A 25557-nucleotide genomic window follows, 5' to 3' on the forward strand; every position below is an offset into this window, starting at 1 on the left:
CTACTGCTTTTTCTTCACAGTCCACCAAACCCAATATTCTTTTTGAAAAAATAAATCCTTAAAGGTCAGTATTATGCATGTATTTTACAGTAAGAAGCTGGGCAGATTCGCTTCAGACAGACTGCAGAAAGCCTGAGGAACACGATAACATTTGCCAGGGATGCAATGCAGCCAACAGTTCAACATACAGGGGAAAAAAAAAAAAAAGTTCCATGCCAGCTTCTGCAATGCAAATTTAATTTTTAGATAAGATGCTTGATTTTGTATTTTTTTTCTTTTTAAATAGGACGTTGTATACACATTGCACAGACTTTTCAGCACAGCTTCAATAAGCATCGTGAATGTGTCAGAGTTTTAAGTTCATCTCGCTATCTGCGATACACTCTGAATCCACACTTTTCCTTTGCCAACCAATAAGCAACAAAAGTGCTTTGGTACTTGGGGGCATGCAAAAGAAAAGGCCAAGACTCCTCCCCCTCCTCTAGCCCATGTTTTCACACCAAAAATGCATTCTCGCGTCAGCACTTACGTGGTCCTGGTGCCCGTCCTGGTGACACTGCCGGCAGTCACTGCAAGCAAACAGGATACAGTCTGTGTGCACATGTAGCTCACAAACTAAAAGCATGAAAACAAGAAAACTTCTTTAAGCTGGAAACCCCGGGGTTTTTGCAGATCCTTCCTCCCTCTATCCCTCCATCCCTCCAACACTCCTCCATAACCTTTTTGCACCACCCTTTCTTTCCTTCGTGCTCTTTTCTGTTGAGCAAAGCTAGGCAATAAAAGTAGTTTATCAGCATTGTCCTGCGTGTTGCTCAGTTTCCTTTGTGTTAAACTGATGCACCAAGTATAAGGAAAGGCTGAGCTAATTTTGCTCATAAGCACTTGCCATATTTCCTCCAATACAGCAAGTTAAATTTTTAACAACCGTTTGGCTTATTACAGCTTTGTCTCACAGCTTCACAGGAACCACTGCCTACTCCAATATAACCGTGCCCAAAGTCTACTTTGATTTAATCAAATCAAAAAAAAAAAAAGCTGAATGTTAGAAGCATTAACAGAAAGACAGAAAGTCCTCCTTCTGCATCCAAATACCACCAAGTCTTGAGTGTAAAGTAATGGTCTTCCTGAAGCAATGCCCCATTGCCCTTACAAAGCCTTTTCCAAACCCTACAGCAGAGCAAGCGGGCACTTGATGAGTGGGTTCGAAACAGCTTTTCTGCCAGACAGCCCCTCTCTCCATCCCTGTAGCTCTCAGAAGCACAAGGAAACAAAGAGACAAGGTGCGTTCGACTCCCCAGCAAAGCAGGGGAGGCCACTGCCACCGAAACAGCAGGACGGCAGCAGGGCTCCCCTCCTGCTTGCAGCCGGGTGCCCCGTCCCGCTCACGGTCCCACAGGTGCCACGGCAGGGGTGGGGGCAGCCACCCACCCACGCCTGCGCCTGCACTGGCACACGGGCTCGCTGCGTTTGCACAGTGATGCGATGCACGCCAGAACGTGCAACATTGACTGGAGGACGTCATCATCCTCAGGGAGACTGCAACAGCCAGAAAGCACGTTTCACTCAGGAAATAAATCCTTTTTATTGCCAGATGACACTCAATGGATTTAATTTTAAACCCGACCAGAATAAACCGGTATGTTAATTTCAGAGATTTGTCCAAGTGGTGTCTGCATATGGTAAATCACCATTTCATTGTCAGGAAAATAATAATTTTTTCAGCACACGCTCTTAAGTGTGCTTAAGATAGTCTTCCAAAATACCTGTTAGATACTGTAGCTGGAAGAAGTTTTAGTGAAGCCTATAAAGTTTTAGGCAAGTTTGGTTCTGGAAAAAGTACTTTCATTATTTAAAACTTGACTTGAAGTATCACATGTGAAAGAAAAGAGAATCTACAAAAAAAAAAAAAAAAAAACAAAACACCAACCCAGCTAAAAATGCCACACTGCAAAGGATCACTCATTACAAATCCCCCACAACTAAAAGACCTCAATACCTAGCTTTGAGCTTCATTACTGTGAGAGTTAGGAAAGTTCTCTATGGACCTCATAGACAGAGATGCTCCTCCAGCTACTTTTTAAAGACTTGTGTATACAAGCACTCTGGGAAGGCATCCTATTTTTTCACAGTATCACAGTATCACAGTATGGTAGGGATTGGAAGGGACCTCAAAAGATCATCTAGTCCAATCCCCCTGTCGGAGCAGGAACACCTAGACGAGGTTGCACAGGAAGGTGTCCAGGCGAGTTTTGAATGTCTCCAGAGAAGGAGACTCCACAACCTCCCTGGGCAGCCTGTTCCAGTGCTCTGTCACCCTCACTGAGAAGAAGTTTCTTCTCAAATTTAAGTGGAACCTCTTGTGTTCCAGCTTGAATCCATTACCCCTTGTCCTATCACTGGTCGCCACTGAGAAGAGCCTGGCTCCATCCTCATGACATTCCCCCTTTATATATTTATAAACGCTAATAAGATCACCCCTCAGTCTCCTCTTCTCCAAACTAAAGAGACCCAGCTCCCTCAGTCTTTCCTCATAAGGGAGATGCTCCACTCCCTTTTTGCCGAGTAAATGAAAGTAGAGAGGCAAGCGTCAAATTCTTCAAATATTTTTCTTTGTTCTGCTCAAACAGGTTATTGCTCCAAGCACATCACAAAGATCTGAAGACTGTAACCTGAAGACTGGAAGGTGGCAACTGCATATTAGCCACTTTATCTGAAAGTATCATCTTGAAAACAGTATTAAATTACATAGAGAATTATGCCTTATTTTGAAATCACTCTCTGGCCTCTAGAAAGGTCATCAGCACTAAAATCATCTTATTCTAACCCTGCAGAAGACCATGATCTACCACCACACCAAAGCAAAGCCTCTTTTAACAGGGCTTACTACGTCAACCACAAGCGTTAGGTACAGCTCCTAATACTGCGTGTCTTCACTGAGCTCAAGAACCTGTATACAAGATGTGACACAGTCCCTCCACTGCTCACATTTCTCCATAATCAAAGATGTAACAGGAATATTTTACAGCTTTGCAAATTCAGCTACCAGGCTTTGAGCAATAACCTCGCTAATGGTAAAAGTTTCTGTAGACCAAATTACGGCTTCAAGGAATTAACAAAAGTTTTGAGGTTTTTACCATTAATTCTGTTAACACAGGCACACACTGCCCTTTGCTATATTTTGTAAGAAAAGGGAGGGTTTTTTCCCCTTGGTTTAATTTGCATCTGCTGCTTCTAACACCAACTCCAACTCAGAATTAATGAGAGAATGTGCACACGTGGAGGGTGGGAGTGTCACGGGAGTTAAACCCTTAAGATAGTGATCCCATTGATAGGAAAAGTATCCCACTTTAGTATGTAAAGAACAAGTCAAATCAGAGGGCCTACAAAAAGAAGTTTCATCTTTATCAGCCCTTCCATAGCCTACACATTTTTTTAACTCATAACAGAATGACAGTTTTCTGTTGAATCTAGTCATAAAAGTTTTGTGAATTCTTTAGTAATTGCCGAAAACCCCAAGTTGGTTAACTTCAGATATATAAACTTGGCAGAATAACCTTTAAAATGTTAACTGCCTCCCTCCCCAGTAAACTGGCTGCTCCCAGTTGATGCTTAATAAGAAACATTTGTAAAGAATCCAACACTAAAAAAAAAAAATAAATGTTTGAGTTACTCCCTTTCCTCTTTTTTTCTTTCCAACCCTTCTTCTTGGAAAGAAAAGGGAGAGCAACTCTCACCATCATGAATCCAGGTTCCACTGTTACCAGTGAATTCTACAGCAAAAATAGCTATCCAAAGCAATTAGTAATTGTCAGCAGAATTTGGAGATCAAATATTGTAATTTTTGCCAATGAAGTGTATGTACTTATCTCACTAGGGGTTAATATACATGCATGCTCAATTCTGAGAACAGGTGCCCCACCATGCACCCACAGTGTTTAGTACTTGTCTGAAGATTTTCAACTGTCTTTCAAGAAAATTTATCTTACTGTAAGATCAAGTCCAAACATATTATTTAAATTATTTTAAAAGTACATCTAATGATGTCAATCATTTGCTTAGAAAAGGTAATTCTTTTCTACCTTAATTATGGCAAAGATTTCATGGAAAGTTCTTTGAATTCCAGCATCAGAAGAGAACATCATAACCAACAGCAGGCTTGTACTATTAAGCTAAGTCATTAGAAGTAAGCAAAAAAGGGAAGAAAGTTCAAAACCTCCATCTGGATTTAAAAGCCCTACAGCTTAAAACAGCTGACTTCTAAAACAAATTCTGAAAGTATTTTTGAAGGAAGAACCTTGTGCATTTGATGAACCTCAACTGCCCTTTTAAGCTACATTTCAGAAAAGTATCAGAGAAACAAGTTGTAGACTTACTAGTATTCAGAAAACAGGATAGCAAACAAGTCACCACACAAAACAAGAAAACTGTCTAATCTATGCGAGGCACACAATTCAGAACCCTCACTGCACCAGAAAAAAAAAATGTTTGGGCATTTGTAATATCTAAATATAACAGGGGATTTCATGTGTTTCTTGTTTAAGAACACTTAAATGGAAATGTCTGAAAAAATAAATATTCCCTTGCAATGGATACAACGCTAATACAGTAGAATTAAGACAGTAAGAATATGAAAGCAAAATTTAGAAAGCTTTAACTAAAATAGATCACTAAACTAAAGCTATTTTCAAGAGCTATGAGGACACAGCTAGCGAAAGTTTTCTTCTCAAATTCTCTATGTTTATTTCATGCCACGCAAGTTCTGAGGCTTATTAAGACAGATCATCAGAAAAGACTCTGTGGTATCTGCAAATCTCAGATCATCCCACCAAATCATCCAACTCACATGGCAACTATATTAAGTGACAGATTCCCACCAGTCAGAAGAACATAGTTTAGATGCGTTATGCAACTTACCAGACAAAAGCAGAAACAAAACTACTGCACCATTATAAGTCTAAGGCCCTGATCAAAGAGAAATGTTTCACCTACACATACACATAGGTGATCGTATAAAATAAGACATTATATTCAGTATAACAGCAATTTTGAAAGCATCTTAAATCCCTACAGAATTGGCTCTTCTCTCAGTAGACTGACTATTCTTTTTTTTTTTTAAAGAGTTCACAGGTAATCACAGGGTGATTTCTTTAATTACTGTTTTTTCAGAGAATCCATGTCAGAACACTCAGAGCAGTACTATTTTGACAAATAATATTTTCAAATATCTTTCCATTGTAGGCACCTCATCCCCATTACAAGCAACAGATATCTGAGACCAGTAACACAGAAAAGTTATATTCCATTCTGCTGTAGAAAGGGCAAAGTTTTAGAAACACGAATACCTGACGATTTCCTGTATCAAAAGCTTCCATTGGAAACAGAAATAAACTACCTCAACAGAAGTCTTTCTTTTCCCATCATACCTTCTCATTCTTTGTACATGAATTCATTGCACACCATCAACACCATAGACTTGCTCAAAGTAAATTGGAGGAAAGATGGAAGAGCATAGTTTTTGACAAACTTTGTAGTTTTTTAGAGTTTATTAATTTATTATTCCTTAATTTGAAGTACACGTTTCCACAATCAATGAGGGGATGATAAACAACCCAAAAATCTCCCAAACACAGTAAGCGCGTGCGCATATGTGTGTGTACACACGCATACCCTCAGAGGTGTGCCATGTAAACCAAGTGTATGTTACTGGATAACACGCGGATGTCTATGCAAGTAGGGTTTTTTAAGCTACCTTCACATCGAAAGGCAGGTGACTCTAGTGACTTTCTGCACACAGTGCAAAACTTTCTCTTGTAATGTCCTGGAGGCCCAAAACAGTGTGCAACTGGAACCTGCCAATAAAGAACACACAAGACATCATCAGCCACAACTTTCAAAGTGCTAGTTACAATTCATAGAAACTTCTTTATCATGCAAGACAGGACAGTATATACAACATAAACTTCAGTAAGCCTGAGAACAAATCTAAGGGCAAATCATCCTTTTTAAAAAAAATTCATACTTAATTTACTTGAAATACTTTATTTTAAATATTTATTTATTTTTTAAAAAAATTCTTCGGTTTTAATATGTAATGTAAATATATTATGTAAAGTGTCGGTCAGCTGCTTGATGATTCAGAGTGCCACAAATCGAAAAGTTTCCTTTGAGTTCAGTGCCATGCAACTTACCTGGAATCACAGTTTCTCTCCTAAGTACTCTTGACTGAATCAAGGACAATTAATAGTTGCACATGTACACAAAATACCTCAAGACAATTCTCAAAAAAAAAAAAAAATAACTCAAGACAATTTTTACAAGTTCAGCGCTGCCACAGTCCAGTACTATCCACATGCTTTTCACCTCTTCTCCAAATAGAGCCCAGCCAACTGGCTGATCGGGACAAAGGCACTGGTTTTCCCCCGCCCCTGAGCTTCAAAGCCTGGGTGGTACAGAGATGCAGCTCTTGAAGTGCATCCATACTGAGGTTCACATTGACTGCAGGTAGAAGATGATACATTTCAATATCCTCTTGTCAAGAGCTGTACCAACGGTTTTAACAAATGTTTCTAGTATACTATTCACTTATCCTAAAAAGGTAGTTTTTTTCTTGTTCAGTGATTAATAATGAAGACTGGAAATGATGGTACCAAAAGAACAAGAGAAGAAAAGACAAAATATGAAGAATATGAAACATACTTGAGCTTCATAATTGTTGTAGAGAACACTCTTCTACAAGACACACGCTCTTGTTAAACTGACACTCATATTAGAAGGAAGAAGCACAAGTGCATCTTTAAAATTCTAGAATCCAAACAACGTCCATAAAAGTTTGACGTGACTTAGGTATTTAGTTTTATGCCTCTCACATGCCCTTCCTAATATGATAAGCATATCAGATTTATCTTCTGGTTCTTGCATCACAAAAAAAAAAATATATTGCCAGTAAAAGCTGATAAATGGTGTGAAATGAAATTAATCATCCCCAGTAAAAAGCTGGCAATAACGACTTAAGATACACATAGTCACAGATAGCTTCTTTTCCTTCTTTTTGTACTAGTAAACAATCCTTCAAAAATACTGAGCAGGATTTGAATTTTTCTCCTTGTATATTAGGGTTTTCCTGGGAAGCATTAGCAGCAAATCTGACATATACTGGGAACACAGAATTTGATGACCCAGAAGTCGTCTCCAGTTATAAAGCATGTGGTTCTTCCAGTCCTTCTCAGAATCTTTGGGAGGTTAAAGGAGGATGAAGAGAGGTACGAAATATGCCTGTGTTATCAGACACGAACAAGATCACACACAGCTGAGTCACCATCTCATTGCCCCAGCAGACTATGTTGTCTAGAGGAATCTTTGGTCCCTGACTGACCGGGAAACTGCCTGTCCAGATCCCAGGCTCCCCACCACACTGGGCTGCCAGCCAGCCTACCGGAAGGATTTCTTATCAGTATCTCCAACATGATATATCACAAAACATCCTTGCCTCCAAAAGCTTCACATTTTTACTGTATGGATGAGCTTGGGATTTAAGAATATAGACAAACCATGCTTCAGGAAAGCTTTTCTGCACATCCCAACCTGTCTTCAGGTTTCAAGCGTCACCTTCAAGTCATCTGCCTGCCCTACTCCCACCACAGTCCCAGGCACAGTGGAGCCAGGTGTCCCCAGGACAGCAGTACTCCTCTTGAGATCAGATGGAGAGGAGACCTCCTTTAGCTCCGGAGTGGTGAATAACCTGCTTTGGACATCCAGCACGAGCATCCAATCCCCTCAGCAACCCGTGTTTGAAACACAGAGGACTTTTCTTTCCCTGGCCATGAGTATGGCTATTTTATCTTACATCCGGAATAGAAATGCAAGCTTGTCATTATTGTCACAGAAAGGTTTTGCTGAAGAAAAAGGACACTCCGTAGATGAAAGGATCAAAGCAGAGTTCTGTGAAAAAGTGTTTATTTTGTGAAAGTCTGTGAGAAAGGACTTCGACAAGATTCAAATTTATTCAGGGTCTGACTGTACTTATCTAGAAGACTCAAGGGAAGGAGACTAAGTCTGAATTCTGCAGTTGTTCAAGACCCTGGTGACAATCCTCTGAAGTCTCCAGTCACTGCCAAAAAGAAGGGAAGGGAACAACTTGCTGATTGAAATGTTGGGTGGGGGAAAAAAAAAAAAAAAAGATATCTGTTCCTTCTACTTCTGCCTTTGTGAAACAAGCCAAAGAAATTTTGTTTATTATGAGTGGTCTTTCTAACTTGCTTTAGAAGTGATAGGTATAAATCCAGGGCAGACCCTAGTGGGAAGTGGGATGGGAATAAGATGGAAAAAGAGAAAAGGCAAAAGAAGAAGTCAAACACAAAAAACTCATTAATCACATCATGTTTCTCCTAGCAGCTCTCTCTATTTCTTTTGTTACTGAACAAGTTCCAAGCATTCAATATATTTAAAAACAAAAACAAAAATAAAAACTCAGACTGGGAAAGCCAGTGAGGCAGCATGTCAGAATATGAAATGTTACGTACTGTTCTTAAATTTATATCCACATGTAGAAGTACAGCAAAGTACAGATACATAAGGTGGCCTACAGAGAGAAAGTTAATAATTGATGAGAGTTTAAAACTGCTTTTCCAATACAACTACTTAAATTACTTTATGCAAACCACTAAAATCAATTTCCATAGAAAAATAAAGAAAATTTCTGCTAGTAATACCATTAAATGACATCTAAGTGCCCTTACAGTATTGATCAGAAGCCCACTGATAGAAAGCATAGTGGTAACACTCCAGCGTAAGCTTCCGAATGACTTTGCACTCATGGACAAGATACTCCTAGTTCTTATTTTGTTTCCTACCATCTGTTAAGAAATCCAAAGCATCACAGAAAGTAACACATTTCTGTAAAAAATGTGCAACACATTTCTGTAAAAGTTCCTATCAGCCTGTAATAAAATTTCATCCTACAGAAACCTAAAACTTAGATTCCAACCCCTTCACTGCAAAGAACACCAACAAACTGCTCAACTTCCAAACACTGGAAGAAAAAGAAAGGATAGAATTGTTTTCTTTTCGTAGTACCTTTCAAAATTGTTCCTCATCCTGAAATGTCACAGGGTATCAAGCATGTGGCCTACAGCAGATCATGAATTTAAGTGCTCTCCCACTGAGGTGGAATCAATGCATACAGAGCAGCTCAGCTACCACCCAAACCCTCTGGTTTGCGGACAGACTCAGGTCAGGTCAGGTCTTACTGGTCTGCAGCCTTCTGGATAGCTCAGCAAGGAAAAATACAGCTCCAGGAGGGCCTATTCTTCACCCAACTGCAGCTGCTCTTCTACCAACTCAGGCAGAAGAAAGTTCTTAGCCTGAATCCCGAGCCAAAGACTTCCAACCTCAAAGGGGAATGAGAGAAATACAGACACACCAAATGCGAGAGTAACAGCTGCTGTCTTTGGCAGTCTTAAAGAACAACCTAATAAAAACTTTCCCTAGGCCTGTGTCTAAATATTATTGTGCCTAAGCATCTCCTTCCCCATCATATCAGAAAGACTCGCACTTGGCAGGACTCCATAAAACACACTGGAAAGACTGAGAAAGCAGGGCTGTAGGACCTACGGTAGTGTGGGGCTGAAAGCTTCCAAGTAGGAAAAGGTACACAGAAATAAGGGTACAAAACCAGCTTGGAAGCAACCATCTTCATGAAATGCCCAGGAGAGTCATGCAGGGTCTTTCACCAAGACTGCTCTCAACATAAGGAAAAAAAAAAAAAAAAAAAAAAAAAAATTGCTGACAGAAATTTAAATAGCATTTCTGAAACAAGAACATCTGTGGATTCTGATGTTTCCATTGCAAAAGTAATTCCTTATCTAATGTTCCTAAGGTTCACTCTGACACCAAAAAACCTTTGCTCTAGAGAGGTAGATACGGTGATCCCATCCAAGTACACCCCATGATTATTTGGTCCAGCTTAATTAAGTGTCTAGACTATGCCCTCTCTGAGAGAAGCTAACGACTTTGTGATTCAACTTTTCCCAGTATTGACATCTTTTCAATTACTTACTTATTACTCAGTAATCACAAAGAGCCCTTTTATTTGCTTGAAACCTGTCTGCTTTAATAGCAAAAGATTTCTGCAACTTAAATACACTGCATGCACTTCAATGCACTCCATTTCTACTTTTTCCTTTTAGGGATAATGCCTGTTAATTACTCATCAGCTGTGTCCAAATTGGCATTCTTCCTTTGAGCATTTGATGTATCAGTGTTAAAAGGCAACTTTAAGTACACATTCTGCATGGAAATTCTGAAATCAGGTAAGAATACAAAGTTAAACAGTGTCTCAACATATCATAGGATAGGAGAGATGAGACAAACTAGTTACAAAAAATTTAATTGGTGCTAATGCAAGGGAATAATTCATACATCCATATGCTACGTTACCACATCTAGGAATTTTTTCTGCATCCTACATCCCTGTGACAAGACATTAGTCCTTACCTACAGGCCTTGAAGGACCCTTTGTGATAGGAACTACACAGTGAATTCCATGCCATTTCAAATCCCAAATATAGGATACTAGAAAATGAGACTTGTATAAGAGATTTCCATTGCAATTAAGAATTGCTTGGACTAGCATTTTTTGTACTGGCAAGAGAAAACAATATTGAAAAGACAGTCACTCCTTGCTCTTATTACTACAGAGGAAATCAATGTCCATCTCCTTTTATCAAGGTAAAGATTAACTATAAAAAGAAACAAACACAGTGACATCCTATGCCATTTCTGAACCTGAAGAGTCATTGATACAGCTACGGGGCTTGTCTGGGAGTTCACAGGCTACTAGGCAGCTTGCATCAAGTTTCAATAGCACATAATAAGCTCTTTTGAGTTCATGAACTACGGGGTGCCAGCCCTTCCCTTTAACCTCAGGGTTAAAGGGACTATTGCTTTGGGGAGAAAAAGGAGGAGACCTTGATGCAGTGCCAGGGTTACCAGCAAGCAGTTTTACACCGCATTTGACTTCTAAATTATGCCATGTGGCTGCCACACTCCAAGCAACTGCCTTGCTGAAACAAGTATGAGTCAAGTATTGAAGAACTAGAGATGGACCTTCTCAGTTAAGGTGGTTAAGGTGGTCAGGGCTATTGAGAAAGTGCCCAAGTAAAATCATAGAATCACAGAATGGTTTGAATTGGAAGGGACCTTTAAAGGTCATTTTGTCCAACTCCCCTGCAATGAGCAGGGACAACTTCAACTAGATCAGGTTACTCAGAGCGCAGTCCAATCTGTTATTAGGGATGAGGCATCTACCATATCTCTGGGCAACCTGTGCCAGTGTTTCACCACACCCATCGTAAACAATGTCTTCCTTAAGTCTAGTCTGAATCTACCCTCTTTAAGTTCAAAACCATTATCCCTTGTCCTATTGCAACAGGCCCTGCTAACAAGATCAGCTTGGGATCCAACCATTGTTAGGACATGCTGTGAAAATAACCCCACACCAGCAAAGCCTCTTTATCACGGACAAATAAAAGGGGAATAAGAGAGAGAAAAAAGAACTTTCTCAAACTGTTTTTCATAACACATAACATGAAAAAGGAAAAATATTAAGCATGTATTTTGTGAGTCAAGTTCACATTACAAATCTAATTCTACCGCCACCACCATCAAGAAGATAGAACAAGAGGGGCAGGACAAAAAGTCCCTTGATTGATGAATGCCAAATATAAAGTAATTTGAAGATGAGATGTAACAATAATATGCCCACAGCTTATTCACAGACATTGCCTACGGCAAGGGGTTTGGAACTCAATGATCTTCAAGGTCCCTTCCAACCTAAATCATTCTATGATTCTATGATTGCATTTCAGGCTGTCTTCTACAACGGTCTGCTGGGAGAAGCGGTAAAAGTTCAGCAAGCATTCACTGCAGCATTTTTAAATCCATGTTGAAATAAACCCTCCAGCACCTGCAACTACCACCAAGGAAAGATTTTCAAATATGGGATTTTGGGGTTTTCCCCCTCTCCAGAACTCCCACCCAATCCAACCACATCAATTTCTCCTTACCAGCTTGCCAAGCTCTTTCCCATTTGTTAAAATGTCCACAAGCTATTTGCAACAACATTCCTTAAAAGCCAATTCTCTAAGGCTGTCACACAAAAATTCATCAGACATTTCTGACAGCTGAATGAGATGGGGGTATTTATTATTCCAAGGCAAGTGAAGCAGTAACCAAACCTTGACAGTCTTTGTCTCACACTTTGTTGGAGCTTCCCATTGCTTCTTGGGCAGGGAAAAGAAGTAGGGAGACAAAGTAAACAAAAAAGAGGTTGTGTCCCAGTACAGAAGTCCTGCAGCTGCAGAGAAATGAGGCACTGCTGCTGTGTATACAAAGCATGAAGTGTCCAATACAGAACAGATTATCAGAAGGGGGGTTGGGAGGATTTACCCTAACCCGAGTATCCTTTTTTCCTCTCTTCTACTTTCAGTTCATGAGGAGCTGACCCAAATAACCACCTGCACACAGCTGAATCCAGCAGCCAGCGGAAGAGATTCAGGTCAGCAGGCAAGGGCAACACCTGCTTGCCCCAGCAGAGACCTCTGCGGGCATCACAACCTTCCCATTCACTATGACAACCCATGAACACAGCAGCTACTCATGGTCTGAACTACAGAGCCTACTATTTTTAGCATAGGAAGCTTCAGGAGAAGCTGATGATGTAAACCAGCACTTTTCCATGCTAGACAACCTGGCTTTAAGAACAAAAGCACACAAGAAAGTTTCACGAGCAGCCTATCAGCCTTTCTTAAAGTGGAAATGTTTAGAAACCATTACAGCAATGCACCAACACAACAAGAAGGAAAAACAAACACAGCAAATGCTTAACTTCGCTAATACCACTTTTAACGTACTCTTATTTCCATTTACTTTTCAAAGAGCAGTTATATAGAAAACATGCATGAACTTCTATGGCAAATTTAAGGGATAAAAAACTTGTAATACAGCTTCAATTCCAACCTAACACAGGAAAATAAAACTTCACATTTCACACCCAATCAAAGAGGTTTTGTTTTCACTGTTATTTTGGGTTTTGTAGGGTGCTTTGGGGGTGGGATTGCCTGTTTTTTGTGTTAGTGGGCTTCAGGTTTGTTTTGTTTTTCTACACGTACCTCGGACTATGCAAATACTTATGGCAATGTAGGGGAGAGAGGGTTTGAATTTGGAAAAGTTGCTGAGACCTTAGCAGTGAAACAAATCATATCCCTTGCAGATCATAAAAACACAAACTTGTTCAGAAGACTGATCCATGAAGTCGTTTTGAAACTTCATGAACAGGATCCAGTCTGGAATACTAAATGCAGGTGATCAGGTGATAATCATTAACAATAGTGCAAAAAAATTCTCAGGGCAGCCTGAGTGAAGAGTGAACTCATCACGAATGATATGAGGCTGGAGCAGTCACAGCATGCTTATGACTCTGTGGGCCTTTACTTGACCCTGGGAAGGAAATCCTACTCTCAGGAATAAAAGTTTCCATGAAACGTCTGCTGAAAAATTATTCTCTGACAGTTTGACGTAGTATCAAGTGACACACACTCTGATGAGCTTTAACAATTGCCATCTTCTCTAGATTAAATCCAGGGTATTTAAAAAAAAAATACCTAATTTCTGTAGTGCACTGAATATTGACATACTAGAAGGAACTATAAGGAAAAAAAAATCCCACCAGTGTTCCCTCCTACTTTGGACCTTTCAAATAATCTGAAAGGAGAGCAGGGAGATTAAGAAAACTTTCCACACATTCTATAAACGATTAGAATTTGTTTTTTGCTCTGTTATGTTTTTTAAGCAAATGCCAAGTTCAATATTTACTTCGACAGAGCCTGCCCACAAAACGATGTCTCCCATATGGCAGACTTCACTTGCACAGACCAGGATTAATGCAACTTGGATGACCACGTTAAGGACAAGACTGTCCAGAAATAATAGCACAATCCAGTATTTTCAAAACATAATCATTATAGCATGGATAACACACAAGGTTCTTTGCAGCTAAATACAGCAACACTGAACTGCAAACAGCTTTGAGGGCTGACACCACCACTCAGATAAAACAAACTCTACTGCACAGCAAGGATAGTTAGATTTCACGTGTAAACAATAAGCAATTAGATAAAATTCACATGTTGGGGCACGTAGAGAATGGTGAGTGGGAAAAGAACAAAAAACCCCTAAACTAACATCCATGACTGATGCAAGTGGAAACATTAGTTAAGTTTGAATCCAGGATTTTTACCATACAAAAGCAAAGGAACAAATACTATTTTGAACAATGAATTACATTTAGAGCAAATTCACAAAAGAAGCAGTCACAAAATGTTTACAACTCTGACACTCTGAATTAAATGAATGTTTCCCAGTTGGATTTGTACCATCCCCCCAAAGGCCCTTGCAAAGATACCTATATCATCCGACTCATCATTCCTTTTCCCATGCCACAATGACTGATCACTAGCATACTGAAACAGTGGTAGATGCTAATTCTGAGTAATAGCATTTCTTGCTATCTACATGTCCCTTTACTGTGGGTTGTAAGTCTTAGAGCAGTATTTCTTACTATTTCACTGGCAACTTCAGACACCATTTTGCCACCTAAGTTATACCTGTCAAGATAAAAAGTATGTGGGCAAGAAGCAGCGTGCAGCAAAGCCTAACAGCATCATCATCTAGACAAAGCAAATTTAAGAAAAACAAGTGGCTAATTTCTCTCTATTCAATTCCTGTAACTCAAGTTACGTACTGTTTTAAACATTCCCATCTCACCCCCTACATAGGTTTCTACAACGTAAAGGAACTTGTAGAGCTTTTTAGGATACAAAGAAGGGTTCGCATCACAGGTTCCCAGGTCTATACAATGTGCTCCCATAAATGTGCTTTTAGTCAGTAAGGTCTGCAATGCATGATTCTGATTTTACAGCCATCTCTCATTTGACTTTTGCGTATGACTCCTTAAGGTATTTGTAGTGTTCTACTACTTCTCTAGTAAGTTTCTCATCTCCTTCTTCCCTTTTTTTTTCCTTTTCTGTCATCCTTTCCCAAGTGGATATAACACTTCATTTTCTCCTAAATTTAGCTTCCTAATAACTTAGTTGCATCCTACTATCATCTTTAAAGTTGATTCATCTTTCACACCCTTTAAAAGCAATCTCTTAAGCATTAAGTCTTGGGGGAGAAAAAGTCACAGGACATCTCAAAGCAAGTACTTTATTAATTACCAAAATAAATAAATTTGATTTATTACCAACAAGCAAATTCTTAAGATTCAACAATCAATAGAGGCCAAGCACAGCCCCTTCACTAGGCAGAGAAGCTTTAGCATTTTCCCAGTGAGAGGTAATTGCTGTAAAAAATGTGGTGGTGTACAGAGTTCTTCTTTAGTATGACACACGCTGTAGTATTCTCAGAGCACTGATATGAATCAGTCACACCACTCCATTACTGAGAAGCTTCCAGGTAATGACACACAAGAACATCTAGTAATATTTAAAGAATGCAAATGACTGCTCTTCAAAGACAGACTATCCACAGTTGCCCATAGCAGGGACTTTTTGAAGGAAATGTAACTTTGCCTTTAAGCAGCTATAAAACCCTCAGTGATGACTAACAGAATTGATTTAAGCATTACAACATTAACAAGCCACCACTGTACTACACCGTGTTCATTGGTGATAAATTTGTGCTATTACCCCAAGAAAGAGACAAGGCAGCGTGTGCTTACTCACCCTTACAAGGCTGGGGGCAATACATGAGCATGGTATCTTGACATTCTTGAGGCACTTTTCATGAGACATGAAGTTGCAAACTGCAAAAATAAAATAAGAACCATGAGCAAGTATTCACAAACCTGGGACTCTGTGAAAAACAAACAAAAAACCATATGGAGTCAAATACAATTAGGAACAACCTTTTTAATCCCATTTGCTCTCCCCTAGATTTTAGAACGTACATGACTCTCACAATTCTTGCAGTGGGTGAACTCCAGCTTGTTTTGCTAGTAAGATTTTGGCAATGGAAAAGGAACGAGAGTTTATCCCAATGCATTACAGGCCTACAATAAGTCATGCCCTCCCAACACTCTTACTCCATAAGCACCAAATGGAGCTCTTAAATTTCGAAAGAGATTTTAAACAGTCTCAAGTCCAAAATAGCTCTTTGATGTAGCCAAAGCAGATAGACGTGTTTTAAAGTGAATTACTTCACAAGCCAGTGCACGTGACAGGAATAAATGGGAGAAAACACAGTATTGTTACACACTGAGTGTAACGGATGAAGGAGACAAAATTAAAGGTCACCGATTGCATGCAGCTTTGAAAGTCAAGAGCAACTAATTATTTTAACTGTGGAAACAACAGGTTTAGAATTCCACCCGAGCTCCACAAAGCATGCTTTCAAGCAAGACAGTGTTTGAAAAAAATAATTTCTCATGGGGGTGATATTTTCCACAGCTTCTTACCATGGATTTACATTATGTTAAGCTGTGCAAAGAAAACAAGGGATTCTTTATTTCATTCCTACCACCTCGCATTAATTAGGAACTAATAAGCCAAGCAGCGATAGCTTTAGAGTTCTCCTCCTTTCAGAATTCTTCTCTACCAGTTCAAGCATGAAGCCTCACACAGATGCTCAAGCCCTGGTTTCTCGTGTAGAAGCACAGACCTCTTTCCCAGTGCCGGGGTGGAAGATCACTAGCCAATGGCAATTGTTGCTGTACACAGGAGGTTTTCACACATCCCTGCTTTTCAGAAGCACACTGTACCACTTCCTAAATTTCACCAGCAAGTGAGAAAAACCCCATGTACTTCCAGCTTCCCATCTGCAGCCCACTGCCATCGCCGATTGTATGTGCTAGTGCCATCAAAAGCAGACGATTTTCCTCTCCTCCCTGCTTCTCCAGCTTATTGACTCCTGATTTTACAGGAGTCCCCCTTCTTCCACGCCAACTCAAGCATTAAAATCCAGGTCCACTTCTCTGTGTGGCTTACTGCCAGGCCATGCAAAGTAACCTTTCCTTTTGGTGGCACAAGAAGAAGGATGACCCCTTTCACACTGGCGCTCATCTTAATGGGAGCAGCAGGCAGACGTTTGTTTTTCATTAGTCTGCAAGTCAGGCAAGTCACTACTGCGTACAAACATGTTATTCATCATCCATGGTTGAACACAGAGTGATTACTGCACTGATGAAAGAAAGCAGGAACAGAGCAGATCCAAACCTTCTGCTGGGTGCTATGAAGTGTTATGTGCATCTTTAAGGTTGACAGCATTCCTCGCTTAAATGGGGCGGATAAGGGGTGGAAACAGTAGGAAGGGATGACAAAGCAGATGCTCAGAGCTGAAAATGCAGATGCCCAAGACATTTGGAGGTGGTCACTGTGAAGGAAGGAACACACAGCCCATCAGCACAGCAGGGACCAATGACAACAAAGTGATTGTCCAGGCAGAGCAAAGATGCATCTCCTGCTCCAGAAAACAGGTACGACCCCACACAGAGAACTGGCAAATTCTTACCACACTCACATATGTTACCACAACGAGGATGTAGATGGACATAACCTACTCTCTACTCTCTCCTCAGGTGTCCACAACATTTCTACTGACACTTTTAGGAGGGTCAGCTGGCTGCTTTCAATATAAACAGGTGGCTGTCAAGAACTTCATAAAGGGGTGAGAGCTAGCCAAGGAGAAAGCATCGGTGACTAATGAAATTCAGTGAAATGGCACTGTTTTCCCTCATTTTTCTGGTTCAGAAGCAGGCAGACTAGAAAGGAAAGAATGTCAACAAAGTGTCAATAGACCAAGAAATTTCATGGTGTGCAGCAGGCAACTGAAATCTGCAAGATCAGCATCTCTAAGTGTCTATCAGCTTTATTTTAAGCACACACACAATAACTCAACACATAAGTTACCCAAGCCGTACACAAACACCTCAGAGAATTCAAAGAAGGCAGCTCTGAATCAACTAACAGAAGTGAGACTCCTTCTGTGGGCACAAACCTTCAGAAATGTTCTCCATTTATTCAGACAACTGAAGTCACTACACAATACCGCTAAATTTTCTCTTTGTGGTGACAGAACCAGCAAAACATGGTCCTGCATAAAGACAGCATCTCATGGTTCATCTGAGGAAACATCTCATGGAACAGAAAAATGTACTCCAGAAGAATTCAAACTGGCAACTTCAGACAAGCAGTAAAATCAAAAGGCGAATGGAGGTTTCAGACAAGGCATAAAATAGGAAGGTGCATAAAGGTTTTAACTGTTTGACTGAATGCATACAGAAAAAGACAGCATGCAAAATAATTAATTTCCTAAAATTTCAAGGGAAAGATTCAAGTATTTGCAAAGAATCAAATTAAGGAATATGAGGAGACAAATGGCAGGAGATCAGCAGTGCCCAAACAGAGACTGTAACACACTCAGTGAAGGATTTCCACACATTTTTCAGGAGGTACTCACACACCCCTCCTCTGCTTGTCACATGCCTCAAATTGGGCAGGGAAGGATGCACTCTGGCTATGTGTCTTTTTCCTGTCTCATTAAATTCCTCAGGGGGTGAGCAAACGCTTACAAGTCATAATTTTGGTTTTGTTTTCTACATTCCCCAAAGAAAGAAAAAAAAAAAAAACAGGAACAAACCAAATTGAAGCATGAACAATATTGAGGCGGGGGTGGGGTGGGGTATGTGTGGAATCCTAGATTTGTATCATTAGTCCCAGAGAGGCAACACAATTAAGTTTGGACAGCCAGGAGTAACTTGGTGTTTTTAAAGGGGTGGTCTTTCACAAAGATAAACAAGCCAGAAGATGCTGCATGAAATTTCAAGAGATGAAATACAAAATTTTGGGGGAAGAGCATTTAAAGGAAAAGGAAGAAGATGGGCTGTTCTACTTAAAGGAAGAGGATTTCTTCATACATACAAACTCAGTGAGGAGCTACCAGCAAACACATCTATGGATTGCCTGAGTCAAAACAAAGCAATTTCAATTCTAGCCTTCAGTTACTGTGTACAAAACTGCTGGTTTCAGTCAGGCTTGAAAGGCTGGAGTGCTCAGTGCATCCTTTAGCTAAGCATTTTAAGCACTGCCAAAAATACCTGACAGCATGGATGATGTGAGAGACATATACTTGAGGTATATTTGAAGAAAACACTTTCTGCAACCTTCAAACTGGACTTTGAATACAAAGCACTTATATCCAGGTTTAAGCTGCATGAAGCTAAACAACATTGAGAGAAGAAGATGAACAGACGTGATGTCAAGAGATATTGACAGAAACCACAAAATTGTTTACTTGAAGGTTTGGGGGACTTCATGTGGTCTCTCTGAGCACCTCCCTATATGGTCAGTCATACAGCAGCAACTGCATTTGACAACTTCCCCTTGCTCCTGTCCTCTACTTAATCATAAATGATTCCATTTATATGAAAAATTAGATACTCCCAAGGCACAGCAGGAAGCTGGGTGGCTACCAGGCATCACAGGACTGCTCCCTGTCCACATCAAGCACACAACGTGGCTTTACAGCAATCCCTGCCCATAAGCCTTCACTTCCCAGAGCCACTTTCCCTATCACATTCGTTTGACTTGGTGATTTAATAAAGAAAAAGGCAATATGTATGTATGGCAACACACAGTGAATATACAGCCAGTAGCTCTCCAACATATACTTGCAAGGAAAGAGACAACATCTCTCTCCAGCCCTCCCTAGGAAGGCAGGAGATAAAAGCTGGGCATCACCTTAACTCATGAGCTGTGTAACACTTGCTAGCAAAGCAAGAGCTACTTACACCCTCCAATATGGCACACTTTTTCCACATAATCCTTTTTCTCTCTGTTCTCAAGACAGATTTTAAAGCTTATCCCAAAAGCAGGAAGAAGAACAAGGTGGATTATGTCCCATACGGACTCTAGCAACGTACCAGTGTCCCATACAAACGATGGCTGGGTGAGAATTGCTTATGAAATACCAAATTTAACACATAATCTTCTCCCACTTTTGAAAAGACTGCCCAGTCCTGAGCAAAACCATAGGTGTTGAAAGTTACCTTTGTTTCCTCTTTGAGGAGATGTTTACCATAATTCAGGTTTGATGTTTTTCAAACATAAATTTATATTTCAACATGTTAGTCTTTACTTAATCTTTTATTTTAACAATTGTATTTACAAATCCAATTTTACATTTGCTAAACACTTTTAAAAGTAGAGCTCCCAAAGTGCTCTCCAAAGAGGACCAAGAATGCCAACACAAAGACAAAAATGGATTTGATCCTCTCCTGCAAGTGTGATCAGTTTAAGACAAGACTCAATGTGGACCTATTCACATGTGAGTTCTTAGCCCAAGAGCACTTCTCTCATTTGTGTGAGCACTCCTTTTGAGCTTAACAAAAGCACCTCCAAAGTAAATTGCAATTCCTCCTCCAACTCTCTGTTGTCTGGATTTGTTGTCCTGCTGGTCACCTCCTGCCCCTCTGCCTCTGGTTCTTACTTCTCAATTAACTTGCACTACTACCACAAGCAGCAGTAACCCTCTTTCCTTCTTCCAACAATTCCCTCCTGTTGTTGTCACTGCAGGGTGCCACGACCCATGGGTTTTGCAGGACGTGGTCTGGTACAAACACAGAAGCCACCACCCTTCTTGTTGCTATGGGTCACACTGAGGACTCTGAAGAAGAGAGAGCTCCTGCACCCGAAGTCAGAGGCAGGTTCCTATAGCCAAGCGCTCTCTCCATGCACACTTGCATGCACCGCTGTACGGTGGACCCACAGCAGACTTCAGGAACTCCCAAGAAACAACAGAGGGTTTTGGCCAACTGGCTGTCACAGAGCCAGCACTGCGAAAGTGTCATACCCTGACATGAAGTGACACCACCACAACTCCTCAATATTGTCTGGAGGACGTGGCAAATAATGATTTCATTTTGTTTGGTGTTATCTGCAAGTGCTGTAAGTCACTGGCATTTTATTCACCTGCACAAATTGTAACTCCCAGCAAGTGCCTGCCAAGGTTTCTCCTAATCTTTCAACAAAGGTTACAGATTACTGAATGTTCTAGCTGACTAAAGGGCTTATTCTTGTTTTTAAAACAAACCATTAGCTCAGCCAGGAATGGCCTAGTCACTCAGAATTGTTTTCCCAGCTATCAGTGCACAATAAATTTTTCATTTCTGGAAAAATTTAAGTGCAATGCATTAAAGAACATAGTTCATTAATGTGAATATAAATAAAACTAAATGAAAAGCAGTAATTCTCTGGGGCGTCTTGTTAAATGTAAGACTTGGAAGAAGTCCCTGTCTTGGAGAGTTTACTGGACTGGATGACCTGATATATGTAGGAGTATTACACAAATAAAAACTCTCTACAATCCTCTACAAAAAGCCCTAAAAATTTACATAGATTACATGAAAGAATTACAAGGGGGATTTAAAAAAAAGGAAATGAAAATGCCTTCTTGAAGATCTAATGCTGCATGAAACTGCTATGGACTCACCAGCAGCTCAGCCACTGCATAGACTGCACACTGCACCCGCACACTGTAAGTTTATATCATGGCACAGAGGTGGCTTTTGCGTCACTCCTCCCCATTCCTTTCCTAATCATGTCTAGCACCTCTAGAAGGAGGTGATTGGTGACAGCCAGCATGGCTTCACCAAGGGCAAGTCATGCCCGACAAATTCGGTCGCCTTCTACAAAGGCGTTACAGTGGCAGTGGACAAGGGAAGACCAACTGATGTCATCTACTTGGACTTGTGCAAAGTGTTTGACACTGTCCCACATGATATCCTGGTCTCGAAACTGAAGAGACATGGATTCGACAAATGGACCACTCAGTGGGTAAAGAACTGGCTGGATGGTCACACTCAAAGAGTTGCAGTCAATGGCTCGATGTCCAAGTGGAGAGCAGTGACGAGTGGCATTCCTCAGGGGTCGGTACTGAGGCCTGTACTGTTCAACACCTTTGTCGGCGACATGGACAGTGGGGTTGAGTGCACCCTCAGCAAGTTTGCCGATGATACCAAGCTGTTTGGCAAGGTAGACACACTGGAGGGGAGGGATGCCATCCAGAGGGACCTGGACAGGCGGGCCCAAGCCAACCTCATGCAGTTCAACAAGGCCAAGTGCAAGGTCCTACATCTGGGTTGGGGCAATCCCAAGCACAAATACAGGCTCGGCAGGGAATGGCTGGAGAGTAGCCCTGAGGAGAAGGACCTGGGGATGCCGATTGACAAGAAGCTCAATATGAGCCAGCAGTGTGCAATCGCAGCCCAGAAGGCCAACCATATCCTGGGCTGCATCAGAAGAAGTGTGGCCAGCAGGTCAAAGGAGGTGATTCTGCCCCTCTACTCCACTCTCCTGAGACACCACCTGCAATACTGCATCCAGCTCTGGAGTCCCCAACATAAGAAGGACATGAACCTGTTGGAGCGTGTCCAGAGGAGAGCCACGAGGATGATATGAGGACTGGAGTACCTCTCCCGTGAGGAGAGGCTGAAAGAGTTGGGGCTGTTCGGCCTGGAGAAGAGAAGGCTCCGGGGAGATCTTATTGCGGCCTTCCAGTACCTAAAGGGGGCCTACAGGAGAGCTGGGGAAGGACTTTTTACTAGGGCATATAGCAATAGGATGAAGGGGAATGGCTTTAAACTGGAAGAGGGCAGGTTCAGATTAAACATTAGGAAGAAGTTTTTCACTGTGAGGGTGGTAAGGCACTGGAACAGGTTGCCCAGAGGGGTTGTTGAGGCCCCATCCCTGGAGGTGTTCAAGGCCAGGCTAGACGTGGCCTTGGGCAACCTGGTCTAGTGGGAGGTGTCCCTGCTTATGGCAGGGGGGTTGGAATTCGATGATCTTCAAGGTCCTTTCCAACCTAAACCATTCTATGATTCAATTTGCCTTGTCTTGACAACTATACACTGGGCACATATTTCCCTGGATGCATCATTACAACTCTAACTTCATTTCTTACCTGATCTGTAAAAGCTGACTCAAGGCTCATCAACCTGTAAGGGTATTTTTCCCCCATTCATAGACCTCACGTTATATTCATTGACCCCAGGCAATAAAATGGTAGATTAAAAATGATTCACTTAAAAGATTCCTCTGCAATCCTCAGCAGTTGATGTCTAACATGAACTCTCAGCTCACTACCAGCCTTTGTAGAGGGGGTGGTAGGCTGTTAATGAGTTGAGTAGTAGCATATGCCCTACTAAGCCATCCCTGCCATGAATCCACCTGCAACCTTGTCTGAGTTCGTTGCTTCCCTCTATCATTTTTGTCTGCCACCCAAACCCAGGCCTGCAGTCAGTGTGGTTTTATTTTAGCATTTCACGTGGTGAATGCCAACTTTCAGTTCCAGAAGGAGCCTTCTATGCACAGTACCCTCGGTTACATCTGTCTTCTGCTGAGATACTCAGGAAAACAACACAATGAAAAAGCTGTGGTTATAGCTAGCAGCCGACTCTGGCACTGGACCACCCTTTGGGTGGCCAGAGTAATGTTGTCCACATTTTCTTGAGTGCAAGGAAATTGTACAGAGTCAAAAAAAAAAAAAAGCTTCTACTAGATTAAATATTGGGCAGCTTTTTTTTTTTCAACAGGTGTCTGCAATTGTTATGTGTTTGCATAGGGATCATCTATAATCTTTAAAGTATTATCTTTAAAAAAATGAAACACAGTAGATGGAGAAACACAGACAAAGTCCTCACCAGGTATCTGAAGTGCAACTTTACTCCTCCAACCCTGAACTGAAATGTGTCCCTGTACTCACATGTATTTTAGCTGTAAAAATTTGAAGGAGTCATTTTAAAAATCAAACACATTTATAAATAGCTTCCCGGACCGGATGCAGGTGGTACAATTACATTCTCCCAATTTCCAGCTTTACAGCAACTTCCACTCCTTATCATAAACCCATACACCCCGAGATTCTCTCTCCTCCTTTCTCACATGACAAACTTCAACTCATTACTGTATTTTACACATCAAATAAAAGTAATCTGTAATCAAATTTTTCTTTTTCCACCTGAACAAACCCCAGTAGCTGCAAGGAGCAACACTTCCTGCCAATCGAAGGTGGGCAGGTGTCTGAAAAACCAGAACCGCGCCCCTTAACATTTCCCACCACACATTTCCAGACCTAGCTGTGGTAAGACAGCAGTCGGCCACAATTGCGCCAAAGTTTGATTGCCCCAAGAGAGGGGCGATCGTTTGAAGAGAAGGGGTACACCAAAAGTCCAGCTCCTTACAGGTGGCAAAAGGATAAGTTCAGAGATACATACCTTGTGGTAACTTTGGTGAGAGCCCATATTGTTAGCAGACGGATCCAAGGACCACCTGCCTCCTGGCTGCAAACTCCAAGGTGATACACACCAGTAGTGTGACTCTGTTGCTGTTTCTCCAGGGAACTGTTGGGATTAGGTAGACTCCTTGGGAAAGTGACAGCACAGGTACTTTTTACACTACCACATGCCTGGTGCAACAGACCACCAACATGGGGGAGAAATCAGAGCTGTGAAGTTCAGCAGCAGTCTCAGGGCAGCACAAAGGTTATGTAGTGCAGTTTCAAGCCTTGCACTTCATAGCAAAGGTGGCTATGTTTTAAATGCAACAGGTACTACAGAAAGAATAACGTCTCATGCCATTTACTCCAGAGGGGTAATTCACTCTAGCAGGGTGAATTTTTCAATTCCTTTTCAGTACTTTCAGTAATTTTCATTTTCATTAACTCCAGTAGAGAGCATTACTGTTAAGAGTGCAGTACATCTAACTGCATAGTCTGAAGAATTAAGGTCAGACTCTCACATGCTGTAAATCAGTACGACTCCTTTCAGCTTGCTAAAGCACAACAATTTACAGAAGCCAAGATTCTTTTACTTCAAGTCAATACATCGGATTACAAATTAGACCACGTAACATATATCTTGTTTTTATCAAGATGAAAGAATGAATTAGGGGTAAATTATACCTTCAAAAACATTCCCAGGCTTCTTGTAAAGTTTAGTGATGAGAAGAGATATCCATCAGTACTTCTAGCAACATAAATATTTCTCTTAAACAGACACAATTATTATAAATCTTCGTTCTCTACGTCACTAACTTATATAAGGCATCAACAATCCAGAACAAGAGGGAGTATTTGAATTTGCCCATGCTACATCAAGCCATTATTGTAACCTATTCTGCAACTAAGAGGCATTTCCTCTCTCCGAAGTCAGAGCTATTCTTCAGAATAGGAATGCTCTTCAGAGTTACTAAATGTTCTCCTACTCCAGACACCAAGCCTGAGAGCGGCTACAAATTCAGCAATCGACAGAAAAGCCTCAGCATCTATCAAAGCAAATGACTGTGGGCATTCAGAGGTCTTGCATGATTTGCTCCTGAGAAAACACCTGCTGGGAAGGAAGAGATGAGACATTCCTGACCCCAAACGATAAGTAAAGTATTGGGATTCCATCCTTTTCTTCTTAGATCTGCAAACCAAAACTCATTCCAAGCAGAAAGACGGAAGAGTGGT

At 41.0% G+C, this 25557-nt stretch overlaps 1 protein-coding gene across 1 annotated transcript in view; it reads right to left on the minus strand.

Annotated features, from left to right (window-relative positions):
• The window catches only part of DGKQ (diacylglycerol kinase theta), a gene marked incomplete at its 5' end in the record, with an annotated part of 91020 nt that overhangs the window by 47355 nt on the left and 18108 nt on the right, over positions 1-25557 (minus strand). The window contains 3 exons of the mRNA XM_082497516.1: positions 530-615; positions 5750-5849; positions 15780-15859. Coding sequence (XP_082353642.1) covers positions 530-615; positions 5750-5849; positions 15780-15859 — 266 coding nt within the window. The remainder of the gene's footprint in view (positions 1-529; positions 616-5749; positions 5850-15779; positions 15860-25557) is intronic.

The sequence above is a fragment of the Vanellus vanellus genome (genome assembly GCF_965231255.1).
Source record: "Vanellus vanellus genome assembly, chromosome: Z".
Classification (NCBI taxonomy): domain Eukaryota; kingdom Metazoa; phylum Chordata; class Aves; order Charadriiformes; family Charadriidae; genus Vanellus; species Vanellus vanellus.